General features: G+C 59.1%; 1 protein-coding gene and 1 long non-coding RNA gene across 2 annotated transcripts; both read right to left on the bottom strand.

The window, feature by feature from the left end:
* Window positions 1-1082: 1082 nt before the first annotated feature.
* On the bottom strand, window positions 1083-25178 carry LOC121339173 (lysine-specific demethylase 5C-like; the record flags this gene model as incomplete). The annotated part of the gene is made up of 17 exons (XM_041410771.1): window positions 1083-1181; window positions 1611-1796; window positions 3212-3411; window positions 5860-5917; window positions 6865-7389; window positions 8038-8172; window positions 8246-8425; window positions 9560-9698; window positions 10815-11173; window positions 12035-12131; window positions 13973-14120; window positions 14216-14340; window positions 14791-14972; window positions 17028-17222; window positions 19850-19969; window positions 20051-20250; window positions 25110-25178. Coding segments are annotated over 17 exons (2927 nt in total), but the record flags the coding sequence as incomplete, so codon positions are not given.
* Window positions 4283-5265, bottom strand: LOC121339172. Its single transcript, XR_005953143.1, has 3 exons — window positions 5254-5265; window positions 4906-4963; window positions 4283-4309 (listed from the first exon to the last, which is right to left on the bottom strand). It is a non-coding gene; the product is annotated as an uncharacterized LOC121339172 (long non-coding RNA).
* Window positions 25179-25448: the final 270 nt, after the last annotated feature.

The following is a 25448-nucleotide window of genomic DNA, read 5'->3' as shown; positions in this document are numbered from 1 at the left end:
CTCAAAATACTGAACCCCCCAAATCCCTGAACCCCCCAAAATCCCAAACCCCAAAACTATCAATTCTCAAAATCCTCAACCCCCAAACCCCTGAATCCCCCAAAACCCAAACCCCCAAAGTCCTGAACCCCCCAAAATCCCGAACCCTCAAAACCACAAAGTCCCCAAAACCCTGAAAACCCGAAACTTTGAACCCTCAAAATACCGAACCCCCCAAATCCCTGAACTCCCCAAAATCCCAAACCCCAAAACTATCAATTCTCAAAATCCTCAACCCCCAAAAGCCCTGAACTCCCCAAAACCTGAACCCCCAAACTCTGAAATCCCCAAAAACTCTGAACCCCGTAAAATCCTGAACCCTCAAAATCCCGAACCCCCAAAACCACAAACTGTCCAAAACCTTGAATCCCCCGAAACACTGAACCCCCAAAATCCCAAACCCCCAAAATCCTGAGCCCCCAAAACCCAAACGCCCAAAATCCCAAACCCCCAAAACCTGAACCCCCTAAACCTGAACCCCCCAAACCCCTGAACCCTCCCAAATCATGAACCCCCAAAATCCCAAAACTCCAAAATCCTGAGCCCCAAAAACCCTGAAGCCCCCAAAATCCCAATCTCTGAAATTCCGACCACCTCAAAATCCTGAACCCCCAAAACCTGAATCCCCAAAATTCCGAACCCCCCAAAATCAAAAATCCCGAGTCCCCCAAAATCCCAAATCCCCAAAACCACAAACCCTCCAAAACCTTGAATCCCCCAAAATACTGAACACCCCCAAAAACCTCAACCCCCAAAACCCCTGAACTCCCCCAATCATGAACCCCCAAAATTCTGAAACCCTCAAAACCCCTGAACCCCCAAAGTCCTGGACCCCAAAAACCTGAACGCCCCAAAACCCTGAACTCTCCAATAACTGGACCCCAATAATCTGAACCCCCAAAATCCTAAACCCCCTGAAATCCTGAACCCCTAAAATCTCAATCCCCCAAAATCCTGAGTGCCCCAAAAACTCTGAATCCCCTGAAATCCTGAACCCCCAAAATCCTGAACCCCCAAACCACCTGAACCCCCCAAATCCTAAACCCCAAAATTTGGGGGGGGGGGCTCGGGGTGGCCCCCCCCAGTCCGTCCCCACCGTGTCAGCCGCGTCCGTCCGAGCTGGGGGCTCCACGTCACGAGTCCTGGGGGGCACGGGGGGGTCAGCACTAAAATCAAACCCCTAAAATGCCTAAAGCCACTGCACCCCAAAAGCAACCCCACCGATCCCCGGATGGGGGAACCCCACAAAGGCTCTCCTGGGCACCCCAGAACCTCCCGCGCTGCTCCGGGACTGCTCTGACCCCGTGACTGCCCAGTGAACACAGTCTGTACCCCAAAACTCCCTCATTAACCCTCTCTGTGCCCCATTAACCCCCTCTGGGCCCCAAAACTCCCCCATTTTCCCCCAAAATTTCTCATTTTTCCCCCCAAATTTTTCTCTTTTCCCAAATATTTTCCCCAAATTTTCCCATTTTTTCCCAAATTTTCTCATTTTCCCCCAAAATTCCCTCTGCGACCCATTAACCCCTTGTATACCCCACTACCCCCTCACCACCCTGCCCTGCGCTCACCCCTGGGGTCTGGGGGCCGGGTGTGGGGCTGTCCCGGGGGTCCCCCCCCTCGGGTCCCCGACTCCTCTTTGGCTCCAGCTCCTCCTTGGCCAGGGAGGGGAGGTGCCCCCGCTCCGCCCGGCGCTTCCGGCGCCTCTCGGGGTCACGGCCGCGGGCTCGAGCCCCCCGACGCTCCGCCTGCTCCAGCTGCCCAGGGGGGACACCCCCGTCAGACACCCCAAAACTGGGAGTGGAGGGGCTGGGCTGTCAGGGCAGGGCGGGTTTGGGGTGCCCAGGGTGGTGGGGAGGGGGTAAGGAAGGGCAATGGGGGGCGGGGGGGGAGTTTTGGAGACCCCCACCATGAGGAAGAGGGCACGAGGAGCTGTTTTTGGGGTCTCTGAGAGAATTTGAGAGGGTCCATAAAAGCTTTAAGAGATTATTTGGGGACAGTTCTGGGGTGCCCAGAAGGGGTTGGGGCAGTTCTGGGGTGCCCAGAAGGGGTTGGGGCAGTTTTGGGGTTCAAGTGAGATTATTTGGGGGCAGTTCTGAGGTGCCCAGAAGGGGTTGGGGCAGTTTTGGGGCTCAAGGGAAACACTTTGGGGCAGTTTTGGGGTGCTCAGAAGGGGTTTGGGCAGTTTTGGGGCTCAAGGGAAACACTTTGGGGCAGTTTTGGGGTGCCCAGAAGGGGCTGGGGCATTTCTGGGCTCCTCAGGGTGTTTGGGGCAAGTTTTGGAGTCCTGGGGACAATCTGGGGTCCCCTAGGAGACTGTGGGGCAAGTTTGAGGCTCCTGGAGCTCCGGGGTGGTTTGGGGGGGCCCTGAGGAGGGTTTGGGGTAGTTTAGGGGGTTCTGTGCCCTGAGGGAGGGTTTGGGGGTCTCTGGGGCAGTTTTGTGTGTCCCCCAAGGAGCTCTGGGTCCCCAGGCACTTTTGGGGGTGTGTTCTGTACTTGAGGGAGGTTTGGGGGTTTGTTCTGTGCCCCCGGGGAGGTTTTGGGGTGCGTTCTGTCCCCCAGGAAGCTCTGGGGTCCTGGGGCAGTTTTTGGGGGTGAGTTCTGTCCCCCAGGCAGTTTTGGGGATGCGTTCTGTCCCCCAGGGTGCTCTGGGGTCCCGGGGCAGTTTTTGGGGGGGGGGGTGTTCTGTACCCCGGGCAGTTTTGGGGTGTGTTCTGTCCCCCAGGCAGTTCTGGGGGTGTGTTCTGTACCCTAGGCAGTTTTGGGCGTTTGTTCTGTACCCCGGGCAGTTTTGGGGGGGTGTTCTGTACCCCGGGCAGTTTTGGGGGTGTGTTCTGTCCCCCAGGCAGTTTTGGGGGTGTGTTCTGTACCCTAGGCATTTTTGGGGGGGTGTTCTGTAGCCCAGGCAGTTTTGGGGTGTGTTCTGTCCCCCAAGGCTCTCTGGGATCCCAGGGCAGTTTTGGGGGTTTGTTCTGTATCCCGGGCAGTTTTGGGGGTTTGTTCTGTACCCCAGGCAGTTTATGGGGGGTGTTCTGTACCCCAGGGAGGTTTGGGGGGGTGTTCTGTACCCCAGGCAGTTTTGGGGGGGTGTTCTGTCCCCCAGGCAGTTTTGGGGTGTGTTCTGTCCCCCAGGGCGCTCTGGGGTCCCCGGGCAGTTTCGGGGTGCCCGTACCTCGAGCAGCAGGCGGAACAGGGCCAGCGGGGGCGGGCGTGTGGCCTGCAGCAGCCTCCAGATGCTCTGGGCCTCGTCCAGCGTCACCTCCAGCAGGTCCCCCTCCATCATCAGCTCCTCCAGCGGCCGCCGCGTGGCCTCGGCCAGCTCCAGCACCGGGCCCTGCAGCCGCGGCAGCGCCGCGCTCAGCGCCTCCAGCTCTGCGGGGACATGGGGACATTCAGGGGACATCGTGGGGACACCACAGGAACACAGCGTGTCCCCATGGCCAGCTCCAGCACCAGGCCCTGCAGCCGCGGCAGCGTCACGCTCAGTGCCTCCAGCTCTGCGGGGACACGGGGACATCGTGGGGACATTGTGGGGACACTACAGGGACACAGGGAGTTCAGCCCCAGCAGTGCCACGCTCAGTGCCTCCAGCTCTGTGGGGACATGGGGACATGGTGGGGACATTGTGGGGACACTGTGTGTCCCTTCGGCCAGCTCCAGCACCGGGCCCTGCAGCCGCGGCAGCGCCGCGCTCAGCGCCTCCAGCTCTGCGGGGACATGGGGACATGGTGGGGACATTGTGGGGACACTGTGTGTCCCTTCGGCCAGCTCCAGCACCGGGCCCTGCAGCCGCGGCAGCGCCGCGCTCAGCGCCTCCAGCTCTGCGGGGACATGGGGACATGGTGGGGACATTGTGGGGACACTGTGTGTCCCTTCGGCCAGCTCCAGCACCGGGCCCTGCAGCCGCGGCAGCGCCGCACTCAGCGCCTCCAGCTCTGCAGGGATACCACGAGGACATGGGGACATCATGGGGACACCATGGGGACATTGTGGGGACACCACAGGGACATGGGGACACAGGTTCCAGCCCCAGCAGCTCCACACTCAGCGCCTCCAGCTCCTTGGGGACACCGTGGGGACACCACAGGGGCATGGGGACACAGGGAGTTCAGCCCCAGCAGCGCTGCGCTCAGCGCCTCCAGCTCTGCAGGGACATGGGGACATCGTGGGGACACCATGGGGACATTCAGGGGACATCGTGGGGACACCACAGGGACATGGGGACACAGGGAGTTCAGCCCCAGCAGCGCCGCACTCAGCGCCTCCAGCTCTGCGGGGACACCACAGGGACATGGGGACATGGTGGGGACATTGTGGGGACACGGTGTGTCCCCTTGGCCAGTTCCAGCACCGGGCCCTGCAGCCGCGTCAGTGCTGCGCTCAGCGCCTCCAGCTCTGCGGGGACATGGGGACATCGTGGGGACACCATGGGGACATTGTGGAGACATGGGGACACAGGAGTTTCCAGCCCCAGCAGCACCATGCTCAGTGCCTCCAGCTCTGCGGGGACATGGGGACATCATGCGGACACCACAGGGGTGTGGGAACATCGTGGGGACACCACAGGGACATGGGGACACAGGGACAGGTTGCACTCAGCACCTCCAGCTCTGTGGGGACACCGTGGGAACACCACAGGGACATGGGAACACCACAGGGACCCCCCAGCACCTGCTGAGCTCCGCAGGGGATCCCCCTGTCCCTCCCAGGGGAATCCCTCTGTCCCTCCCAGGGGATCCCATGTCCCCCTGTCCCTCCCAGGGTCTCCCTGTGTCCCCCTGTCCCTCCCAGGGGATCCTGTGTCCCCGTCCCTCCCGGTGGGATCTGCTGGACCCCGGTGGGTCCCCAGGCCCTGATCCCACTCACCCGAGGGCAGGGGCCCGTTCTTCTCCGGGCTGGGGGCGTCCCCGTTCTCCACCGACACCTGGGGGGGACAGAGGGAAGGTGTTCTGGGGGGGCTCAGCCTCCCCCAGCCCCAAAACCACCCCATAACCCCAAAACCTGCCCCACACCTCCCCAGTGCCCCCTAAACACTTCCACCTTGGTCTGCTCGTTGTGGTGGGCCTTGCACTGAGAACCATCACCCCAAAATCCCCATTGATCTCCCCAAAACCCCCAAAAATTCCCCCATTCTCAGCTTGGCCTTGCTTGCACAGGGGTCTGACACCCAAAGCCCCCCATAATCCTGCCCCCCAAAACCCCCCAGATCCCCACCTTGGTCTGCTCATTGTGGGTGGCCTTGAGCAGGGTCCCGACACCCCAAATTGCCTCCAGCTCTGCGGGGACATGGGGACATCATGCGGACACCACAGGGGTGTGGGAACATCGTGGGGACACCACAGGGACATGGGGACACAGGGACAGGTTGCACTCAGCACCTCCAGCTCTGTGGGGACACCGTGGGGACACCACAGAGACATGGGGACACCACAGGGACCCCCCAGCACCTGCTGAGCTCCGCAGGGGATCCCCCTGTCTCTCCCAGGGGATCCCTCTGTCCCTCCCAGGGTCTCCCCGTGTCCCTCTGTCCCTCCCAGGGGATCCCTCTGTCCCTCTCCAGGGTCTCCTCGTGTACCTCTGTCCCTCCCAGGGGATCCCTCTGTCCCTCCCAGGGTCTCCCCGTGTCCCTCTGTCCCTCCCCAGGGGATCCCGTGTCCCTCTGTCCCTCCCAGGGTCTCCCCGTGTCCCCCTGTCCCTCCCAGGGTCTCCTCGTGTCCCCCTGTCCCTCCCAGGGTCTCCTCGTGTCCCCCTGTCCCTCCCAGGGTCTCCCCGTGTCCCCCTGTCCCTCCCGGTGGGTCCCCAGGCCCTGATCCCACTCACCCGAGGGCAGGGGCCCGTTCTTCTCCGGGCTGGGGGCGTCCCCGTTCTCCACCGACACCTGGGGGGGACAGAGGGAAGGTGTTCTGGGGGGGCTCAGCCTCCCCCAGCCCCAAAACCACCCCATAACCCCAAAACCTGCCCCACACCTCCCCAGTGCCCCCTAAACACTTCCACCTTGGTCTGCTCGTTGTGGTGGGCCTTGCACTGAGAACCATCACCCCAAAATCCCCATTGATCTCCCCAAAACCCCCAAAAATTCCCCCATTCTCAGCTTGGCCTTGCTTGCACAGGGGTCTGACACCCAAAGCCCCCCATAATCCTGCCCCCCAAAACCCCCCAGATCCCCACCTTGGTCTGCTCATTGTGGGTGGCCTTGAGCAGGGTCCCGACACCCCAAATTCCCCCCAAACGCCCACCTTGGTCTGCTCGTTGCGGCTGGCCTCGCGCAGGGTCCTGACACCCCAAATTCCCCCCAAACCCCCACCTTGGTCTGCTCGTTGCGGCTGGCCTCGCGCAGGGCCCTGACACCCCAAATTCCCCCCAAACCCCCCCCTTGGTCTGCTCGTTGCGTCCCGACACCCCAAATTCCCCCCAAACCCCCACCTTGGTCTGCTCGTTGCGGCTGGCCTCGCGCAGGGCCCTGACACCCCAAATTGCCCCCAAACCCCTCCCAATTCCCCCCAAACCCCCACCTTGGTCTGCTCGTTGCGGCTGGCCTCGCGCAGGGTCCTGACACCCCAAATTCCCCCCAAACCCCCACCTTGGTCTGCTCGTTGCGGCTGGCCTCGCGCAGGGTCCTGACACCCCGAATTCCCCCCAAACCCCCACCTTGGTCTGCTCGTTGCGGCTGGCCTCGCGCAGGGCCCTGACACCCCAAATTGCCCCCAACCCCCTCCCAATTCCCCCCAAACCCCCACCTTGGTCTGCTCGTTGCGGCTGGCCTCGCGCAGGGCCCTGACACCCCAAATCTCCCCAAACCCCCCCCAATTCCCCCCAAACGCCCACCTTGGTCTGCTCGTTGCGGCTGGCCTCGCGCAGGGCGCCGTCGCTGTCCCCGTGCAGCCGGTGCCGCAGGGCCGCCAGGCGCTCCAGCGGCCCGGCCACCTCGGGGGACGCCAGGAGCTGGCGGGCACGGTCCTGCCAGGTGATGGCCCGCTCGGTGAGGCACTGCAGGGCCTCGCCCTCGGGCAACCGCACCGGCAGCTTCTGCAGGGCCACCAGCAGCGCCAGGATGGTCTCGAGGCGCGGCCGCCGCGAGCGCTGGCACAGCGGGCACAGGAACTTGGCGTCCCACTCCCACCAGGCTGGCGAGGGTTTCTGGGCGCCCAGGCGGGGCCAGGCCACGCAGGAGCCGTGGAACCAGTCCCGGCAGAGCTGGCACTGCAGCATGCCCGGCCCCGCAGGTTGCCCGCACACGCAGGATGGTGGCCCCGGGCCCGGCAGAGGCGGCGCGGCTTTCTGGGCGTTGGCGTGGCGGAGGCGCAGCATGCCCTCCTTCTCCTTCTGCTCGCCCTCCTTGAACGCCACGATCTGCGGGGGACACCGGGGGGTCAGAGGGGACAGGGACTGGGGGGTCACGGGGTGTGATCCCCACCCCAAACCCCTCAATGACAAAATCTGGGGAGGGGGAGAGCAAGGGGTGACAGGGGACAGGGACTGGGGGGTCACAGGGTGTGATCGCCACCCCAAACCCCTCAATGCCAAAATCTGGGGTGGGGGGGAGCAGGGGACAGGGATTGAGGGGGGTGACACCCCAAACCCCTGAATGCCATGATCTGGGGAAGTGTGGGCTGTGAGAGGTGACAGGGATTGGGGAAATGTGGGTGCCCCCCACCCCAAACCTTTGAACACCGAAATCTGGGGTGAGGGAGAGCAGGGGGTGAGAGGGGATAGGGATTGGGGGCGTCACAGGGTGTGACCCCCACCCCAAATCCCTGAATGCCATGATGTGGGAGACAGCAGGGGTGTGAGGTGACAGGGATTGGGGAAATGTGGGTGCCCTCCACCCCAAACCCCCCAAATTTAGGGAGAATAAGGAACACGAGCAGTGACAGGAATCGAGGTCGGACGCGGCGCCCCCCACCCCAAACACCCCAATCCCGGGGTGGGGACAGCAGGGACAGGGGCAGTGCCAGGCCTGGGGGTCCCGGGGTGCCCCCCACACCCCCCACTCCTCACCACAGCACCGGGGTCCCGCAGGTCCTGCGCTGACAGCCCCAAGCTCTCGGCGTCCAGCCGGTACAGCCCCGGCTCCTGCCGCCACTTGAGCCTCTTGCTGCTGTCCGAGCCGGCGTCAGCGCAGGGACACAGCACCTGGGGGACACCACGAGGGGGTCAGCGCCCTGCCAGACCCCACCCCACACCCCCCACAGACCCCCAGACCCACCTCGAGCAGGGTGTAGCAGGAGTTCTTCTTGAGGAAGGTGCGGGAGGCCTTGTCCCGCCAGGAGTGCGCGGTGCCCACCTGCACCTCGAGCTGCCGCAGCTCCTCCAGCCGCACGGGCAGGTCCCGGCCCACGGCCACCAGCCCCTCCAGGTCGTCCAGGCACGGGTAGTGGTCACCGTTCTGCGGGGACACGGCGTCAGCGGGGCGGCGTGGGGACGCGGGGACACGCGGGGACAGCAGCGCGGAGAGCGGGATGTGGGGGGACAGGGTGGGGACACGGTGGCGGGGACAGGGATGGGACAGGGATGGGACAGGATGGTGGCAGGGACATGGCAGAAACAGGGAGGGGACAAGATGGGGTCACGGTGACAGCAGGGACAGGGATGGGACAGGGAGGGGACAGGATGAGGTCAGGGTGGCAGCAGAGACAGGGATGGGACAGGGATGGGACAGGATGGTGGCAGGGACATGGCAGAAACGGAGGGGACAAGATGGGGTCATGGTGACAGCAGGGACAGGGATGGGACAGGGAGGGGACAGGATGAGGTCAGGGTGGCAGAGACAGGTATAGGACAGGATGGGGTCATGGTGGCAGCAGGGACAGGGATGGGAGAGGGACAGGATGGGACAGGGTGGGGTCATGGTGGCAGATGGGAGGTCCATGGGGACAGGAACACAGGGGTGTCCAGTGTCCATAGGGACAGGACAGGATGGGCCATGTCCAGTGTCCATGGGGACAGGATGGGGACACAGGGGTGTCCAGTGTCCATGGGGACAGGACAGGATGGGCAATGTCCAGTGTCCATGGGGACAGGATGGGGACACAGGGGTGTCCAGTGTCCATGGGGACAGGATGGGGACACACGGGTGTCCAGGATGGTGGCAGGGACATGGCAGAAACGGAGGGGACAAGATGGGGTCATGGTGACAGCAGGGACAGGGATGGGACAGGGAGGGGACAGGATGAGGTCAGGGTGGCAGAGACAGGTATAGGACAGGATGGGGTCATGGTGGCAGCAGGGACAGGGATGGGAGAGGGACAGGATGGGACAGGGTGGGGTCATGGTGGCAGATGGGAGGTCCATGGGGACAGGAACACAGGGGTGTCCAGTGTCCATAGGGACAGGACAGGATGGGCCATGTCCAGTGTCCATGGGGACAGGATGGGGACACAGGGGTGTCCAGTGTCCATGGGGACAGGATGGGGACACACGGGTGTCCAGTGTCCACGGGGACAGGACAAGGACACGAGGGTGCCCAGGGGACAGCGCAGGCCCTCGGGGCTGTGCAGTGAGGGCTCCCAGGGGGTCCCACCTGGATCTCCTCGACGTCGGCGATCCAGGCGCGGGCCTTGCCCAGGGCCTCCTTCAGGGCCTGGATGTTGGGCAGCAGCGCCGGGATGTTCTCGGCCTCCTTGATGATGGCAGCCAGCGTGGCTGGGGGGTGCTTCTGCCTGCGGGGGGGTCAGAGCCAGGGACCCCCGAGCTCCCTGGGACCCCCAGAGCTCCCTGGGACCCCAGAGATGCCCCTGACACCCCCAGAGATCCCCCTGAGACCCCCAGAGCTGGGGCAGGAACCTCTGAGGAGCGGTCAAACCCCAAAGCTTCACCCCCCTCCCCACTGAGTCACCCCCAGCCCCTTTATGGCCTCCTGGGCACACGGGGAGAAGCCCCCAGCCCCTTTATTTCCTGCACAGACATATGAGGGGCAGCCCCCAGCCCCTTTATCCCCAGCCAGGGGACACAGGGCTCAGCCCCAGCCCCTTGAAAGTCATGTGCTGGAGCCCCCAGACCCTTTCTGTCCCCCCAAAGCCATGAGGGGCAGCCCCCAGACCCTTTATATCCCCACCCAGGAAACACAGGGCACAGCCCCATCCCCCTCTCAGGTGCAGCCCCCAGCCCCCATCTCCCCCCAGGGAGGGGTCCAACTGCCCATCTCCCCCTCAGGAGGGGTCCATCCCCCCACATCCCCTTGGGGAGGGGTCCATCCCCCCACCTCCCCTCTGGGAGGGGTCCATCCCCCCACCTCCCCTCAGGGAGGGGCCCATTCCCCCACCTCCCCTCGGGGAGGTGTCCATCCCCCCACATCCCCTCTCAGGAGGGGTCCATCCCCCCCCCTCCCCCCGGGGTGGGGTCCATCCCCCCACATCCCCCTGGGGAGGGGTCCAACTGCCCATCTCCCCCTCAGGAGGGGTCCATCCCCCCCACCTCCCCCCGGGGAGGGGTCCATCCCCCCACATCCCCCTGGGGAGGGGTCCAACTGCCCATCTCCCCCTCAGGAGGGGTCCATCCCCCCACATCCCCTTGGGGAGGGGTCCATCCCCCCACCTCCCCCCGGGGAGGGGTCCATCCCCCCACCTCCCCTCAGGGAGGGGCCCATTCCCCCACCTCCCCTCGGGGAGGTGTCCATACCCCCACATCCCCTCTCAGGAGGGGTCCATCCCCCCACCTCCCCCCGGGGAGGGGTCCATCCCCCCACATCCCCCTGGGGAGGGGTCCAACTGCCCATCTCCCCCTCAGGAGGGGTCCATCCCCCCACCTCCCCCCGGGGAGGGGTCCCTGTCCCTGACCTGGCCTCAAGGCACATCTGAGCCTTCTCCTCCCAGCGCTGGGCGATGGTCAGCAGCTCCTGCAGCTCGGCCATGGCCACGTCCACGGCGGGGCTGGGGGCCACGGTGCGGCCGGCCTGGATGAGGCCGCGCATGACGGGCAGGGGGACGCGGGCCCGCGGGGACCTCAGCGTGGCCGTCACCTCCTCCAGCCACGCGGCCTGGGCCAGCTGCCGCTCCAGCCGCCGGCCCTCGGGCACCTCCACGCCCAGGCGGGACCCCCGCTCCAGCAGCTCCTGCAGAGCCCCCGGGCCCGGGGGGGGCACGGCCAGCGCCGCCCGCGCCTCCGCCTGGAACGCTTCCACCCGCTCCAGGAGAGCCTGGGGGGGACACGGCGTCAGCCACGGGCAGGGGACAGCGTGGGACAGCCCTGGGACAGCCCTGGGACACTTCAGGGACAGTGCTGGGATACTGTGGGACAGCCTGGGACACCCCTGGGACACTGTGTGACATCCTGGGACACTCCTGGGACACTGTGGGACACTGCAGGCACAGTGCTGGGATACTATGTGACAGCCTGGGACATCGTGGGACAGCCTAGAACACACCTGGGACACTGTGTGACACTGCAAGGACAGTGCTGGGATACTGTGGGACAGCCTGGGACACCCCTGGGACACTGTGTGACACCCTGGGACACTCCTGAGACACTGTGTGACACTGCAGGGACAGTACTGGGATACTATGTGACACTCTTGGGACACTGTGTGACACCCCTAAGACACCCCTGGGACACTGTGTGACACCCCTGGGACACCAGAGCCCCCAGCCCCTTTGACACCTTGTGACACCCCTGGACACTGTGTGACCCCAAGGGACACCGTGTGACACTGAGGGACAGTCTGTGACACCCCTGGGACACTGTGTGACACCCCCAGGACACCGTGTAACAGCGTGTGACAGCATGCAACACCGTGTGACACCGTGTGACAGCGTGTGACACCGTGTGACACCGTGTGACAGTGTGTGGCATGTGTGACACCGTGTAACACCGTGTGACACTGTGTGACAGTGTGTGACAGCGTGTGACATGTGTGACACCGTGTGACACTGAGGGACACTGTGTGACACTGTGTGACAGTGTGTGACACCGTGTGACACCATGTGACACCGTGTAGCATGTGTGACACCGTGTGACACCGTGTGACACGGTGTGGCAGCGCGTGGCCCCGCTGTCCCACCTGCACGTCCCCGATCTGGTGCATGACGCAGGGCAGTTGGTTCATCTGCTCCAGGAACGCCCGCAGCTCCTCCACCGTCAGCGCCGGCGCGGGGACCCTGCGGGGACAGCCACACTCTGGGACAGGGACACGGAGGGGACAGCCACACTGTGGGACAGGGACACGGAGGGGACAGCCACACTCTGGGACGGGGACCCTGCGGGGACAGCCACACTCTGGGGACAGGGACGGGCCCCTGCGGGGACAGCCACACTCTGGGACGGGGACACTCTAGGGACATGGAGGGGACAGTGACACTGCTGGGACATGGAGGGGACAGCGACACTCTGGGGACAGGGACGGGACCCTGCAGGGACAGCAACACTCTGGGATGGGGACATGGAGGGGACAGCCACACTCTGGGACAGGGAGGAGACAGCCACACTCTGGGACGGGGACATGGAGGGGACAGCCACACTCTGGGACACTCTGGGGACAGCGACACTCTGGGACAGGGACATGGAGGGGACAGCCACACTCTGGGGACAGGGACACAGAGGGAACAGGGATGGGACCCTGCGGGGACAGCGACACTCTGGGACAGGGACATGGAGGGGACAGCCACCCTCTAGGGACAGGGACACTCTGGGGACAGGGACACAGAGGGAACAGGGATGGGACCCTGCGGGGACAGCGACACTCTGGGACACGGAGGGGACAGGGACACTCTGGGGACAGGGACACTCTGTGGACATGGAGAGGACAGGGACACTCTGGGACACGGAGGGGACAGGGACACTCTGGGGACAGGGACATTCTGGGGACATGGAGGAGACAGCAACATGGAGGGGACAGAGAGGGGACGGGGATGCTGTGGGGACACGGAGGGGACACTGGTGGGACAGGGACACTCTGGGGACAGGGAAAGGAGCCTGTGGGGACAGGGACACTGCTGGGGACACAGACAGGACAGGGAGAGGATGGGGACCCTGCGGGGACAGTGACACTGTGGGGACATGCAGGGGACAGGGGCACTGTGGGGACAGAGGAAAAAGGAGGGGACAGCAGGCACTGCAGGGACATGGGGACAGGGAGGGGATGGGGACCCTGCAGGGACAGGGAGGGGACAGGGATGGGATGGGGACAAGGGGACAGATGGGAAGTCTAAAGGGAACAGAATGGGGACATGGAGGTGTCCGGTGTCCATAGGGACAGGACAGGGACACAGAGGACAGGACAGGGACATAGGAGTGTCCAGGACAGGGACACAGCAGTGTTCAGGATACAGAGGGGAAAGGACAGGGACACAGGGGACAGGACAAGGACACAGGGGACAGGACAGGGACACAGCAGTGTTCAGGATACAGAGGGGAAAGGACAGGGACACAGGGGACAGGACAAGGACACAGGGGACAGGACAGGGACACAGCAGTGTCCAGGACCCACAGAGGACAGGAGAGGGACACAGGTGACAGCACAGGGACACAGGGGATAGGACAGGGACACAGCAGTGTTCAGGATACAGAGGGGAAAGGACAGGGACACAGGGGATAGGACAGGGACACAGAAGTGTCCAGAGTCCACAGAGAACAGGACAGGGACACAGGAGTGTCCAACATCCATAGGGGACAGGACAGGGACACAGGAGTGTCCAACATCCATAGGGGACAGGACAGGGACACAGGCGTGTCCAGGACACCCAAGGGGACAGGACAGAGACAGAGGGGATGGGACAGGGACACAGCAGTGTCCAGGACGGGGACAGAGCAGTGTCCAGGACCCACAGGGGACAGGACAGGGACACAGGTGACAGCACAGGAACACACAGAAGCACAACAGAGCCAGCAAACCGCGTACGCCGACACTCGGGCTGAACACGCAGCGAGAGCGAGCCGTGACGGTGACCCTGCCCTGCTGGGGACACTCAGGGGACAGCTGGGGACAGCTGGGGACACTCACCCGGTCTCCTGGGAGCTGATGAGCCCCAGGGCCTCGGACACGCAGCGCTCGGCCTGGCCCAGGCAGCCCTTGAGGCGGTGCAGCAGCTCGTTCTCGGGGAACTTGCGCTCCCGCGCCTCCGACTCCAGCGCCCGCAGCTCCTCCAGCGCTGGCCGGGCACAGCCGGGGGGTCAGCGCTGAGCTCTGAGCCCCCAAAATCCCCTTCAGAGCCCCCCAGAAATCCCCCCCGAGACCCCCACTCACTGCGCTTGCGGCCGTCCTCCACCTCGAGGGCGATGCGCACCTTGTTGGCCCAGGTGTCGAAGGACTCGGCGCGCACCTTGAGCTTGTGCAGCATGGCCGGCAGCTCGTCCAGGGTGTAGCGGTACCTGGGGGGCACTGGGGGTCACCGCGAGCCCCCCCGCGCACCCCAAAAGGCAGAAACAGGACCCCCAGACTGAGCTGATGGGGTATGGGGTGGGTTGTTGTGGGGAGGTGCCCCAAATTGGCAGAGGAGACACCGGGTCGTGGTTGTGTCCCCTGCCCTGTCCCAGGGACACCCCGAGATCTTCAGCACCCCCAAAGTCACAGCCAGGGTCACAGCAGGACCCAGAGCCCCCCCAGATTAACCCCATGTGTGTCCTCAGGGGCACCAACAGCCCAAAACCCACCCCAAATCTTACAGACACCCCCCCAAACCACTCCTAAGTCCCCCCAAGGGCACATCCAGGTCCCCAGCCCCCCCAAACCCCTCTCCAAACCCCATTCAAACCCCATTCAAAGCCCCCTAAACCCTATTCAAACCCCCCAAAACCCCCCAGAGCCCCCAGCCCCCCCACCTGAGGTACTGCTTGCTGCGGGGGCACTTGCAGAGGTCGTCCATGTGGTAGAGGCAGACGAGGCCCTGGGGACAGTCGTAGCAGGCCAGGGCTGACAGGAAACACGTGGTCTTGCACTTGTCACACTGCCGCTCGTCGTCGGGCAGCAGCTCGAAGGCCTCGCGCTCCGCCTCCGTGATGCCCTGGGGGGCAAAGAAATGGGCATCAGACCCCCCTGCCGTGCAGATTTTGGGGTGTTCTCAGCAGGTCCTGTCACTCCATGATGCCCTAAGCAGGATAAAAATTCTGTCAGATCCCCCCCTGCATTCCTGCTCTGCCTCCACGATGCACTGCGGGGGCAAAAAAACCAACATCAGACCCTTCCATGGAGATTTTGGGGTGTTTTCAGCACTTCCAACCCCTTCATGATGCCTTGAGAGGGATAAAAATCCCCCCTGCAGCTCCAACCCTTCCTGCTCTGCCTCCATGATGCCTTAGGGGGCAAAAAAACCCAACATTAGACCCCCGCCCCGTGGAGATTTTGGGGTGTTTTCAGCACCTCCAATCCCTTCATGATACCCTGAGAGGGATAAAAATTCTGTCAGATCTCCCCTTCATTTCTGCTCTGCCTCTGTGATGCCCTGGGGGGGCAAAAAAATGGGCATCAGACCCGCCCCCCCGTGCACATTTTGGGGTGTTCTCAGCAGGTCCAGTCACTCCGTGATGCCCTAAGCAGGATAAAAATTCTGTCAGATCCCCCCCTGCATTCCTGTTCTGCCTCTGTCATGCCCTAGGGGGGGCAAAATAATGGGCATCGGATGCCCCTGTGGAGATTTTGGGGTGTTTTCAGCACTTCCAACCCCTTCATGATGCCTTGAGAGGGATAAAAATTCTGTCAGATCTCCCCTTCATTTCTGCTCTGCCTCTGTGATGCCCTGGGGGGGCAAAATAATGGGCATCGGACGCCCCCTGGAGATTTTGGGGTGTTTTCAGCACTTCCAACCCCTTCATGATGCCTTGAGAGGGATAAAAATTCTGTCAGATCCCCCCCTGCATTCCTGTTCTGCCTCTGTCATGCCCTAGGGGGGGCAAAATAATGGGCATCGGATGCCCCTGTGGAGATTTTGGGGTGTTTTCAGCACTTCCAACCCCTTCATGATGCCTGAGAGGGATAAAATCCCCCCTGCAGCTCCAATCCTTCCTTCTCTGCCTCCATGATACCTTGGGGGGCAAAAAAACCAACATTAGACCCCCCCCCGTGGAGATTTTGGGGTGTTTTCAGCACCTCCAATCCCTTCATGATACCCTGAGAGGGATAAAAATTCTGTCAGATCTCCCCTTCATTTCTGCTCTGCCTCTGTGATGCCCTGGGGGGGCAAAATAATGGGCATCGGACGCCCCCTGGAGATTTTGGGGTGTTTTCAGCACTTCCAACCCCTTCATGATGCCTTGAGAGGGATAAAAATTCTGTCAGATCCCCCCCTGCATTCCTGCTCTGCCTCCGTGATGTCCTTGGGGGGGGCAAAAAAACCAACATCAGACCCCCCCATGGAGATTTTGGGGTGTTCTCAGCACTCTCAATCCCTCTATGATCTCCTGACTGGAATAACAATTCTGTCACATCCCCCCTGCATTCCTGCTCTGCCTCTGGGATGTCCTGGGGGGGCAAAACAGACATCAAACCCCCCCCCATGGAGATTTTGGGGTGCCCCTAACATCCCCCAGTACCCCCATAGCCCCCTAAATGGGGCACAAACACAACCCACACCCCTCCCCACAACTTTTGGGGTACCCCCAGCACCCCTTAACCCCTCTGTGACCTCCCATGGGAGCACAGGGGAGTTTTTGGGGTGCCCCAACCCCTCCATCACCCCCTGAAGGAGACACAAACACAACCCTCACCCCTCCCCAGAGTTTTTGGGGTGCCCCAACTCCTCCATCACCCCCTGAAGGAGACACAAACACAACTGTCACCGCCTTCCCCAGAGCTTTTGGGGTACCCCCAGCACCCCTTAACCCCTCTGTGACCTCCCATGGGAGCACAGGGGAGCTTTTGGGGTGCCCCAACCCCCCCCATAACCCCCTGAAGGTGGCACAAACACAACCCTCACCCCTCCCCAGAGCTTTTGGGGTGCCCCAACCCCTCCCTCACCCCCTGAAGTTGACACAACCACCCCCCCTTTCATCTCCCCGGCCCCCTCCCCACGCCTCCACCTTTCGGGTCGCCCCCCACCCCCCAAATTTTCGGGGTGCCCCACCTTCTCCAGCAGGGCCTTGCGCAGCTTGCGCTCCTCCTGCACGAGCACGAACATCTCCTTGTGCACGGCGGCCGCCAGGTTCAGGTCCAGCTTCTCGGGGCTCGCTGCCATCTTGCAGATCAGCTCCTCGTGCGAGAAGACGCAGTAACGGCGCAGGCGGCGGTAGTGCTCGATGCACTGCCTGCCTGCGGGGAGCTGCAGGGGAAACGGGGGGTCAGGGGGGTCCCCAAAACCTGGGGAGACCCCTAAACACAGCCCTGAGCCTGGCTGGGCTGAGCCCACAAAGCTGGGAATCCCCCTGTGCCCCTGAACTGGGCAGTGCTCGATGCACTGCCTGCCTGCGGGGAGCTGAAAGGAAAATGGGGGGTCCCCAAAACCTGGGGGGACCCCTAAACACAGCCTCCAACCTAGTGGGGTACCCCCAGTGCTGAGCCCCCAAAGCTGGGATATCTCTGTGTGCCCCTGAACTGGGCAGTGCTCGATGCACTGCCTGCCTGCGGGGAGCTGAAAGGAAAATGAAGAGTCCCCAAAACCTGGGAGACCCCCTGCACCCCCTAAACAGAGTCCTGAACCTGGCTGGGTCCCTCCAGTGCTGAGCCCCCAAAGCTGGGAGCCCCCCTGTGTGCCCCTGAACTGGGCAGTGCTCGATGCACTGCCTGCCTCCGGGTAGCTGCAGGGATTGGGGGGGTCAGGGGGGTCCCCAAAATCTGGGGGGACCCCTAAACACAGCCCTGAACCCAGCTGGACTGAGCCCCCAAAGCTGAGAAACCCCCTGTGCCCCTGGCCTGAGCTGGGCACCCCCAAACCTGAGATAGCCCTGTGCCCCGGAACTGGGCAGTGCTCGATGCACTGCCTGCCTGCGGGGAGCTGCAGGGGAAACGGGGGGTCAGGGGGGTCCCCAAAACCTGGGAGACCCCCTGCACCCCCTAAACACAGCCCTGAACCCGGCTGGGTCCCTCCAGTGCTGAGCCTCCAAAGCTGGGAGCCCCCCTGTGTGCCCCTGAACTGGGTAGTGCTCGATGCACTGCCTGACTGCGGGGAGCTGCAGGGATTGGGGGGGGTCAGGGGGGTCCCCAAAATCTGGGGGGACCCCTAAACACAGCCCTGAGCCTGGCTGGGCTGAACCCCCAAAGCTGAGAAACCCCCTGTGCCCCTGGCCTGAGCTGGACACCCCCAAACCTGAGATAGCCCTGTGCCCCTGAACTGGGCAGTGCTCGATGCACTGCCTGCCTGCGGGGAGCTGCAGGGACTGGGGGGGTCAGGGGGGTCCCCAAAACCTGGGGGGACCCCTAAACACAGCCCTGAACCCAGCTGGACTGAGCCCCCAAAGCTGGGAACCCCCCTGTGCCCCTGGCCTGAGCTGGGCACCTGATAATGCTCCCTGCACTGCCTGCCTGTGGGGACCTGCATGGGGGTCAGGGGGGCTCCCCAAAATCGGGGGGACCCCCAAACACAGCTTTAAACAGATCTGGGCACCCCCAAAACCTGGGGAACCCCCCCATACCCCTGAACTGGGCAGTGCTTTAACACTGCCTGCCTGTGGGGAGCTGCACGGGGGTCAGGGGGCTCCCCAAAAACGGGGGACAGATATTCTGTGCCCCCCCCAAGGTATATTTTCTGCCCCCCCCCCAGGTATTTTCTGTGCCCCTCCAAACACATTTTGTGCCCCCCAGAATTTTGGCTTCTCTTCTTTTTCTTCCTTTCTCCACCCACAAATTTCACTGTTTCCCTGTAAAGTTTTCTTTACACTCACCCAATTTTTTTACTGATTCCCCCAGATATTCTGTGCCCCCCCCCAGGTATCTTTATGCCCCCCAGGTACTTCCTGTGCCCCTCTAAACACATTTTTTGTGCCTCCCAGAATTTTGGCTTCCCCTTTTCTTTAACACCCTCCACCCACAAATCTCCCTGTATCCCTCCTTGTGCTTCCCCAGTTTTTTTGTTGATTCCCCTAGGTATTTTTCTTTCCCCCCAGGTATATTTTCTGCCCCTCCAGGTATATTTTTCTGCCCGTTTTTCTGTGATTCCCCCAGGTATTTTTCTGCCCCCCCCAGGTATTTTTCTGCCCCCCAAGGTACAGTTTCTACCCCCTCAGGTACCTTCTGTGCCTCTCCAAGCACATTTTGTGCCCCACTCAATTCTGGCTTCTCCTTTCTGATTCCCCTAGGTATTTTTCTTTCCCCCCAGGTATATTTTCTGCCCCTCCAGGTATATTTTTCTGCCCCCCCAGGTACTTTCTGTGCCCTTCCAAGCACATTTTGTGCCCTTCAGAATTTTAGGTTCTCCTTTTCTCTATCACCCTCCACCCGCGAATTCCGCAGTTTCCCTCGTTGCGCTCCCCGAGTTTTTCTGTGATTCCCCCAGGTATTTTTCTGCCCCCCCCAGGTATTTTTCTGCCCCCCAAGGTACAGTTTCTACCCCCTCAGGTACCTTCTGTGCCTCTCCAAGCACATTTTGTGCCCCACTCAATTCTGGCTTCTCCTTTCCTTTTTCTTCCTTTCTCCACCCACAAATTTCGCTATTTTCCTGTGAAGTTTTCTTTGCCCTCCCTCAGTTTTTTTTGTTGATTCCCCCAGACATTCTGTGCCCCCCCAGGCATATCTTCTGCCCCCCCCAGGTATTCTGTGCCACTCCAAGCACATTTTTAGAATCTCTCACAGAATTTTAGGTTCTCCTTTTCTCTATCACCCTCCACCCGCGAATTCCGCAGTTTCCCTCGTTGCGCTCCCCGAGTTTTTCTGTGATTCCCCCAGGTATTTTCCTGCCCCCCCAGGTATTTTTCTGCCCCCCCCCTGGGATATTTTGGAGCCCCCCGAGCTCACCCAGTCGGCCGTGCAGAAGTTGACAGCCTCAGCAAAGTTGTAGCCCTGGTTGAAGCCGCTGTGGTAGGCGCGGGGGAAGGTGATGACGAACTCGCCGGCGCATTGGTTGGTCCGGACCACCTGGGGACACACCTGGGCTCACACCCGACCTCAGCAGGGTGTGACAGGGCCGGGGGGGGTTTGGGGACACCCCCAACTCACGGGGACGCCGTGGGCCATCAGGGTGTTGGGGTTCATGAGGGTGACGAGCTGGTGCAGGAGGTCGGGCTGGCTCTCGAACAGCTCCGGCGTCAGCTTCTTCATCACCTCCTCCAGGTGCTCGGCCGCGAACGACGGGACCCCGTACCACGTCTTGGGCTCGCCCCTGGGGATGGGCACCCCAAAAACCTCCGGATTCCATCCTAAAAACGTCCTGATCCCCCCCCAAAAACATCCTCATCCCACCCCGTACCACGTCTTGGGCTCACCCCTGGGGACGGGGCACCCCAAAAACCTCCGGATTCCATCCTAAAAACGTCCTGATCCCCCCCCAAAAACATCCTCATCCCACCCCGTACCACGTCTTGGGCTCACCCCTGGGGACGGGGCACCCCAAAAACCTCCGGATTCCATCCTAAAAACGTCCTGATCCCCCCCCAAAAACATCCTCATCCCACCCCGTACCACGTCTTGGGCTCACCCCTGGGGACGGGGCACCCCAAAAACCTCCGGATTCCATCCTAAAAACGTCCTGATCCCCCCCCAAAAACATCCTCATCCCACCCCATACCACATCTTGGGCTCACCCCTGGGGACGGGGCACCCCAAAAACCTCCTGATCCCATCCTAAAAACCTCCTGATCCCCCCTCAAAAACATCCTCATCCCACCCTGTACCACGTCTTGGGCTCGCCCCTGGGGATGGGCACCCCAAAAACCTCCTGATTCCATCCTAAAAACCTCCTGATTCCATCCTAAAAACCTCCTGATTCCATCCTAAAAACCTCCTGATTCCATCCTAAAAACCTCCTGATTCCATCCTAAAAACCTCCTGATTCCATCCTAAAAACCTCCTGATTCCATCCTAAAAACCTCCTGATTCCATCCTAAAAACCTCCTGATTCCATCCTAAAAACCTCCTGATTCCATCCTAAAAACCTCCTGATTCCATCCTAAAAACCTCCTGATTCCATCCTAAAAACCTCCTGATTCCATCCTAAAAACCTCCTGATTCCATCCTAAAAACCTCCTGATTCCATCCTAAAAACCTCCTGATTCCATCCTAAAAACCTCCTGATTCCATCCTAAAAACCTCCTGATTCCATCCTAAAAACCTCCTGATTCCATCCTAAAAACCTCCTGATTCCATCCTAAAAACCTCCTGATTCCATCCTAAAAACCTCCTGATTCCATCCTAAAAACCTCCTGATTCCATCCTAAAAACCTCCTGATTCCATCCTAAAAACCTCCTGATTCCATCCTAAAAACCTCCTGATTCCATCCTAAAAACCTCCTGATTCCATCCTAAAAACCTCCTGATTCCATCCTAAAAACCTCCTGATTCCATCCTAAAAACCTCCTGATTCCATCCTAAAAACCTCCTGATTCCATCCTAAAAACCTCCTGATTCCATCCTAAAAACCTCCTGATTCCATCCTAAAAACCTCCTGATTCCATCCTAAAAACCTCCTGATTCCATCCTAAAAACCTCCTGATTCCATCCTAAAAACCTCCTGATTCCATCCTAAAAACCTCCTGATTCCATCCTAAAAACCTCCTGATTCCATCCTAAAAACCTCCTGATTCCATCCTAAAAACCTCCTGATTCCATCCTAAAAACCTCCTGATTCCATCCTAAAAACCTCCTGATTCCATCCTAAAAACCTCCTGATTCCATCCTAAAAACCTCCTGATTCCATCCTAAAAACCTCCTGATTCCATCCTAAAAACCTCCTGATTCCATCCTAAAAACCTCCTGATTCCATCCTAAAAACCTCCTGATTCCATCCTAAAAACCTCCTGATTCCATCCTAAAAACCTCCTGATTCCATCCTAAAAACCTCCTGATTCCATCCTAAAAACCTCCTGATTCCATCCTAAAAACCTCCTGATTCCATCCTAAAAACCTCCTGATTCCATCCTAAAAACCTCCTGATTCCATCCTAAAAACCTCCTGATTCCATCCTAAAAACCTCCTGATTCCATCCTAAAAACCTCCTGATTCCATCCTAAAAACCTCCTGATTCCATCCTAAAAACCTCCTGATTCCATCCTAAAAACCTCCTGATTCCATCCTAAAAACCTCCTGATTCCATCCTAAAAACCTCCTGATTCCATCCTAAAAACCTCCTGATTCCATCCTAAAAACCTCCTGATTCCATCCTAAAAACCTCCTGATTCCATCCTAAAAACCTCCTGATTCCATCCTAAAAACCTCCTGATTCCATCCTAAAAACCTCCTGATTCCATCCTAAAAACCTCCTGATTCCATCCTAAAAACCTCCTGATTCCATCCTAAAAACCTCCTGATTCCATCCTAAAAACCTCCTGATTCCATCCTAAAAACCTCCTGATTCCATCCTAAAAACCTCCTGATTCCATCCTAAAAACCTCCTGATTCCATCCTAAAAACCTCCTGATTCCATCCTAAAAACCTCCTGATTCCATCCTAAAAACCTCCTGATTCCATCCTAAAAACCTCCTGATTCCATCCTAAAAACCTCCTGATTCCATCCTAAAAACCTCCTGATTCCATCCTAAAAACCTCCTGATTCCATCCTAAAAACCTCCTGATTCCATCCTAAAAACCTCCTGATTCCATCCTAAAAACCTCCTGATTCCATCCTAAAAACCTCCTGATTCCATCCTAAAAACCTCCTGATTCCATCCTAAAAACCTCCTGATTCCATCCTAAAAACCTCCTGATTCCATCCTAAAAACCTCCTGATTCCATCCTAAAAACCTCCTGATTCCATCCTAAAAACCTCCTGATTCCATCCTAAAAACCTCCTGATTCCATCCTAAAAACCTCCTGATTCCATCCTAAAAACCTCCTGATTCCATCCTAAAAACCTCCTGATTCCATCCTAAAAACCTCCTGATTCCATCCTAAAAACCTCCTGATTCCATCCTAAAAACCTCCTGATTCCATCCTAAAAACCTCCTGATTCCATCCTAAAAACCTCCTGATTCCATCCTAAAAACCTCCTGATTCCATCCTAAAAACCTCCTGATTCCATCCTAAAAACCTCCTGATTCCATCCTAAAAACCTCCTGATTCCATCCTAAAAACCTCCTGATTCCATCCTAAAAACCTCCTGATTCCATCCTAAAAACCTCCTGATTCCATCCTAAAAACCTCCTGATTCCATCCTAAAAACCTCCTGATTCCATCCTAAAAACCTCCTGATTCCATCCTAAAAACCTCCTGATTCCATCCTAAAAACCTCCTGATTCCATCCTAAAAACCTCCTGATTCCATCCTAAAAACCTCCTGATTCCATCCTAAAAACCTCCTGATTCCATCCTAAAAACCTCCTGATTCCATCCTAAAAACCTCCTGATTCCATCCTAAAAACCTCCTGATTCCATCCTAAAAACCTCCTGATTCCATCCTAAAAACCTCCTGATTCCATCCTAAAAACCTCCTGATTCCATCCTAAAAACCTCCTGATTCCATCCTAAAAACCTCCTGATTCCATCCTAAAAACCTCCTGATTCCATCCTAAAAACCTCCTGATTCCATCCTAAAAACCTCCTGATTCCATCCTAAAAACCTCCTGATTCCATCCTAAAAACCTCCTGATTCCATCCTAAAAACCTCCTGATTCCATCCTAAAAACCTCCTGATTCCATCCTAAAAACCTCCTGATTCCATCCTAAAAACCTCCTGATTCCATCCTAAAAACCTCCTGATTCCATCCTAAAAACCTCCTGATTCCATCCTAAAAACCTCCTGATTCCATCCTAAAAACCTCCTGATTCCATCCTAAAAACCTCCTGATTCCATCCTAAAAACCTCCTGATTCCATCCTAAAAACCTCCTGATTCCATCCTAAAAACCTCCTGATTCCATCCTAAAAACCTCCTGATTCCATCCTAAAAACCTCCTGATTCCATCCTAAAAACCTCCTGATTCCATCCTAAAAACCTCCTGATTCCATCCTAAAAACCTCCTGATTCCATCCTAAAAACCTCCTGATTCCATCCTAAAAACCTCCTGATTCCATCCTAAAAACCTCCTGATTCCATCCTAAAAACCTCCTGATTCCATCCTAAAAACCTCCTGATTCCATCCTAAAAACCTCCTGATTCCATCCTAAAAACCTCCTGATTCCATCCTAAAAACCTCCTGATTCCATCCTAAAAACCTCCTGATTCCATCCTAAAAACCTCCTGATTCCATCCTAAAAACCTCCTGATTCCATCCTAAAAACCTCCTGATTCCATCCTAAAAACCTCCTGATTCCATCCTAAAAACCTCCTGATTCCATCCTAAAAACCTCCTGATTCCATCCTAAAAACCTCCTGATTCCATCCTAAAAACCTCCTGATTCCATCCTAAAAACCTCCTGATCCCACCCCAAAAACATCCTCATCCCACCCCATACCACATCTTGGGCTCACCCCTGGGGACGGGGCACCCCAAAAACCTCCTGATCCCATCCTAAAAACCTCCTGATCCCCCCTCAAAAACATCCTCATCCCACCCTGTACCACGTCTTGGGCTCGCCCCTGGGAATGGACACCCCAAAAACCTCCTGATCCCATCCTAAAAACCTCCTGATCCCCCCTCAAAAACATCCTCATCCCACCCTGTACCACGTCTTGGGCTCGCCCCTGGGAATGGACACCCCAAAAACCTCCTGATTCCATCCTAAAAACCTCCTGATCCCATCCTGTACCACCCCAGAAACATCCTCATCCCACCCTAAAAACCTTCTCATCCCACCCCGTAACATGTCTTGGGCTCGCCTCTGAGGATGGACACCCCGAAAACCTCTTTATTCCATCCTAAAAACCTCCTGATCCCACCCAAAAACATCCTCATCCCACCCCGTACCACGTCTTGGGCTCGCCCCTGGGGACGGGGCACCCCAAAAACCTCCGTATTTCCATCCCAAAAATCTCCTGATCACACCCCAAAAACCTCCTGACCACATCCCAAAAACCTCCTGATCCCACCCCAAAACATCCTCATCCCACCCCGTACCACGTCTTGGGTTCGCCCCTGGGGAGCCCAAAACTCTCCTGATTCCATTCTAAAATCCTCCTGATCCCACCCTGCACCGCCCCAAAAACCTCCTGACATTTCACCACCACCGTGGGGGGGCACTCGGGGCCGTCCTTGTCTGTGGGGAGGGGGAAACGGGGGTTACAGGGGGGCTGGGGGGTGCTGGAGCGTTGGGGGGTAACAGAACAACTGGGGGGTGCTGAACTGTTGGGGGGTACTGGGAGATTGGGGGGTGCTGAGCTATTGGGGGGTACTGAGAGATTGGAGGGGTTACTGAGCAATTGGGAGGTAACAGAAAAATTAGGGGTTACTGAGAGATTGGAGGGGTTACTGAGCAATTGGGAGGTAACAGAAAAATTAGGGGTTACTGAGAGATTGGAGGGGTTAC

This window comes from Onychostruthus taczanowskii, unplaced genomic scaffold (assembly GCF_017590055.1).
Source record: "Onychostruthus taczanowskii isolate IOZ18803 unplaced genomic scaffold, ASM1759005v1 scaffold334, whole genome shotgun sequence".
In the NCBI taxonomy this organism is placed as follows: domain Eukaryota; kingdom Metazoa; phylum Chordata; class Aves; order Passeriformes; family Passeridae; genus Onychostruthus; species Onychostruthus taczanowskii.
The sequence above is the reverse complement of the archived record's forward strand: the minus strand, read 5'-3'. Positions and strand labels throughout refer to the sequence as shown.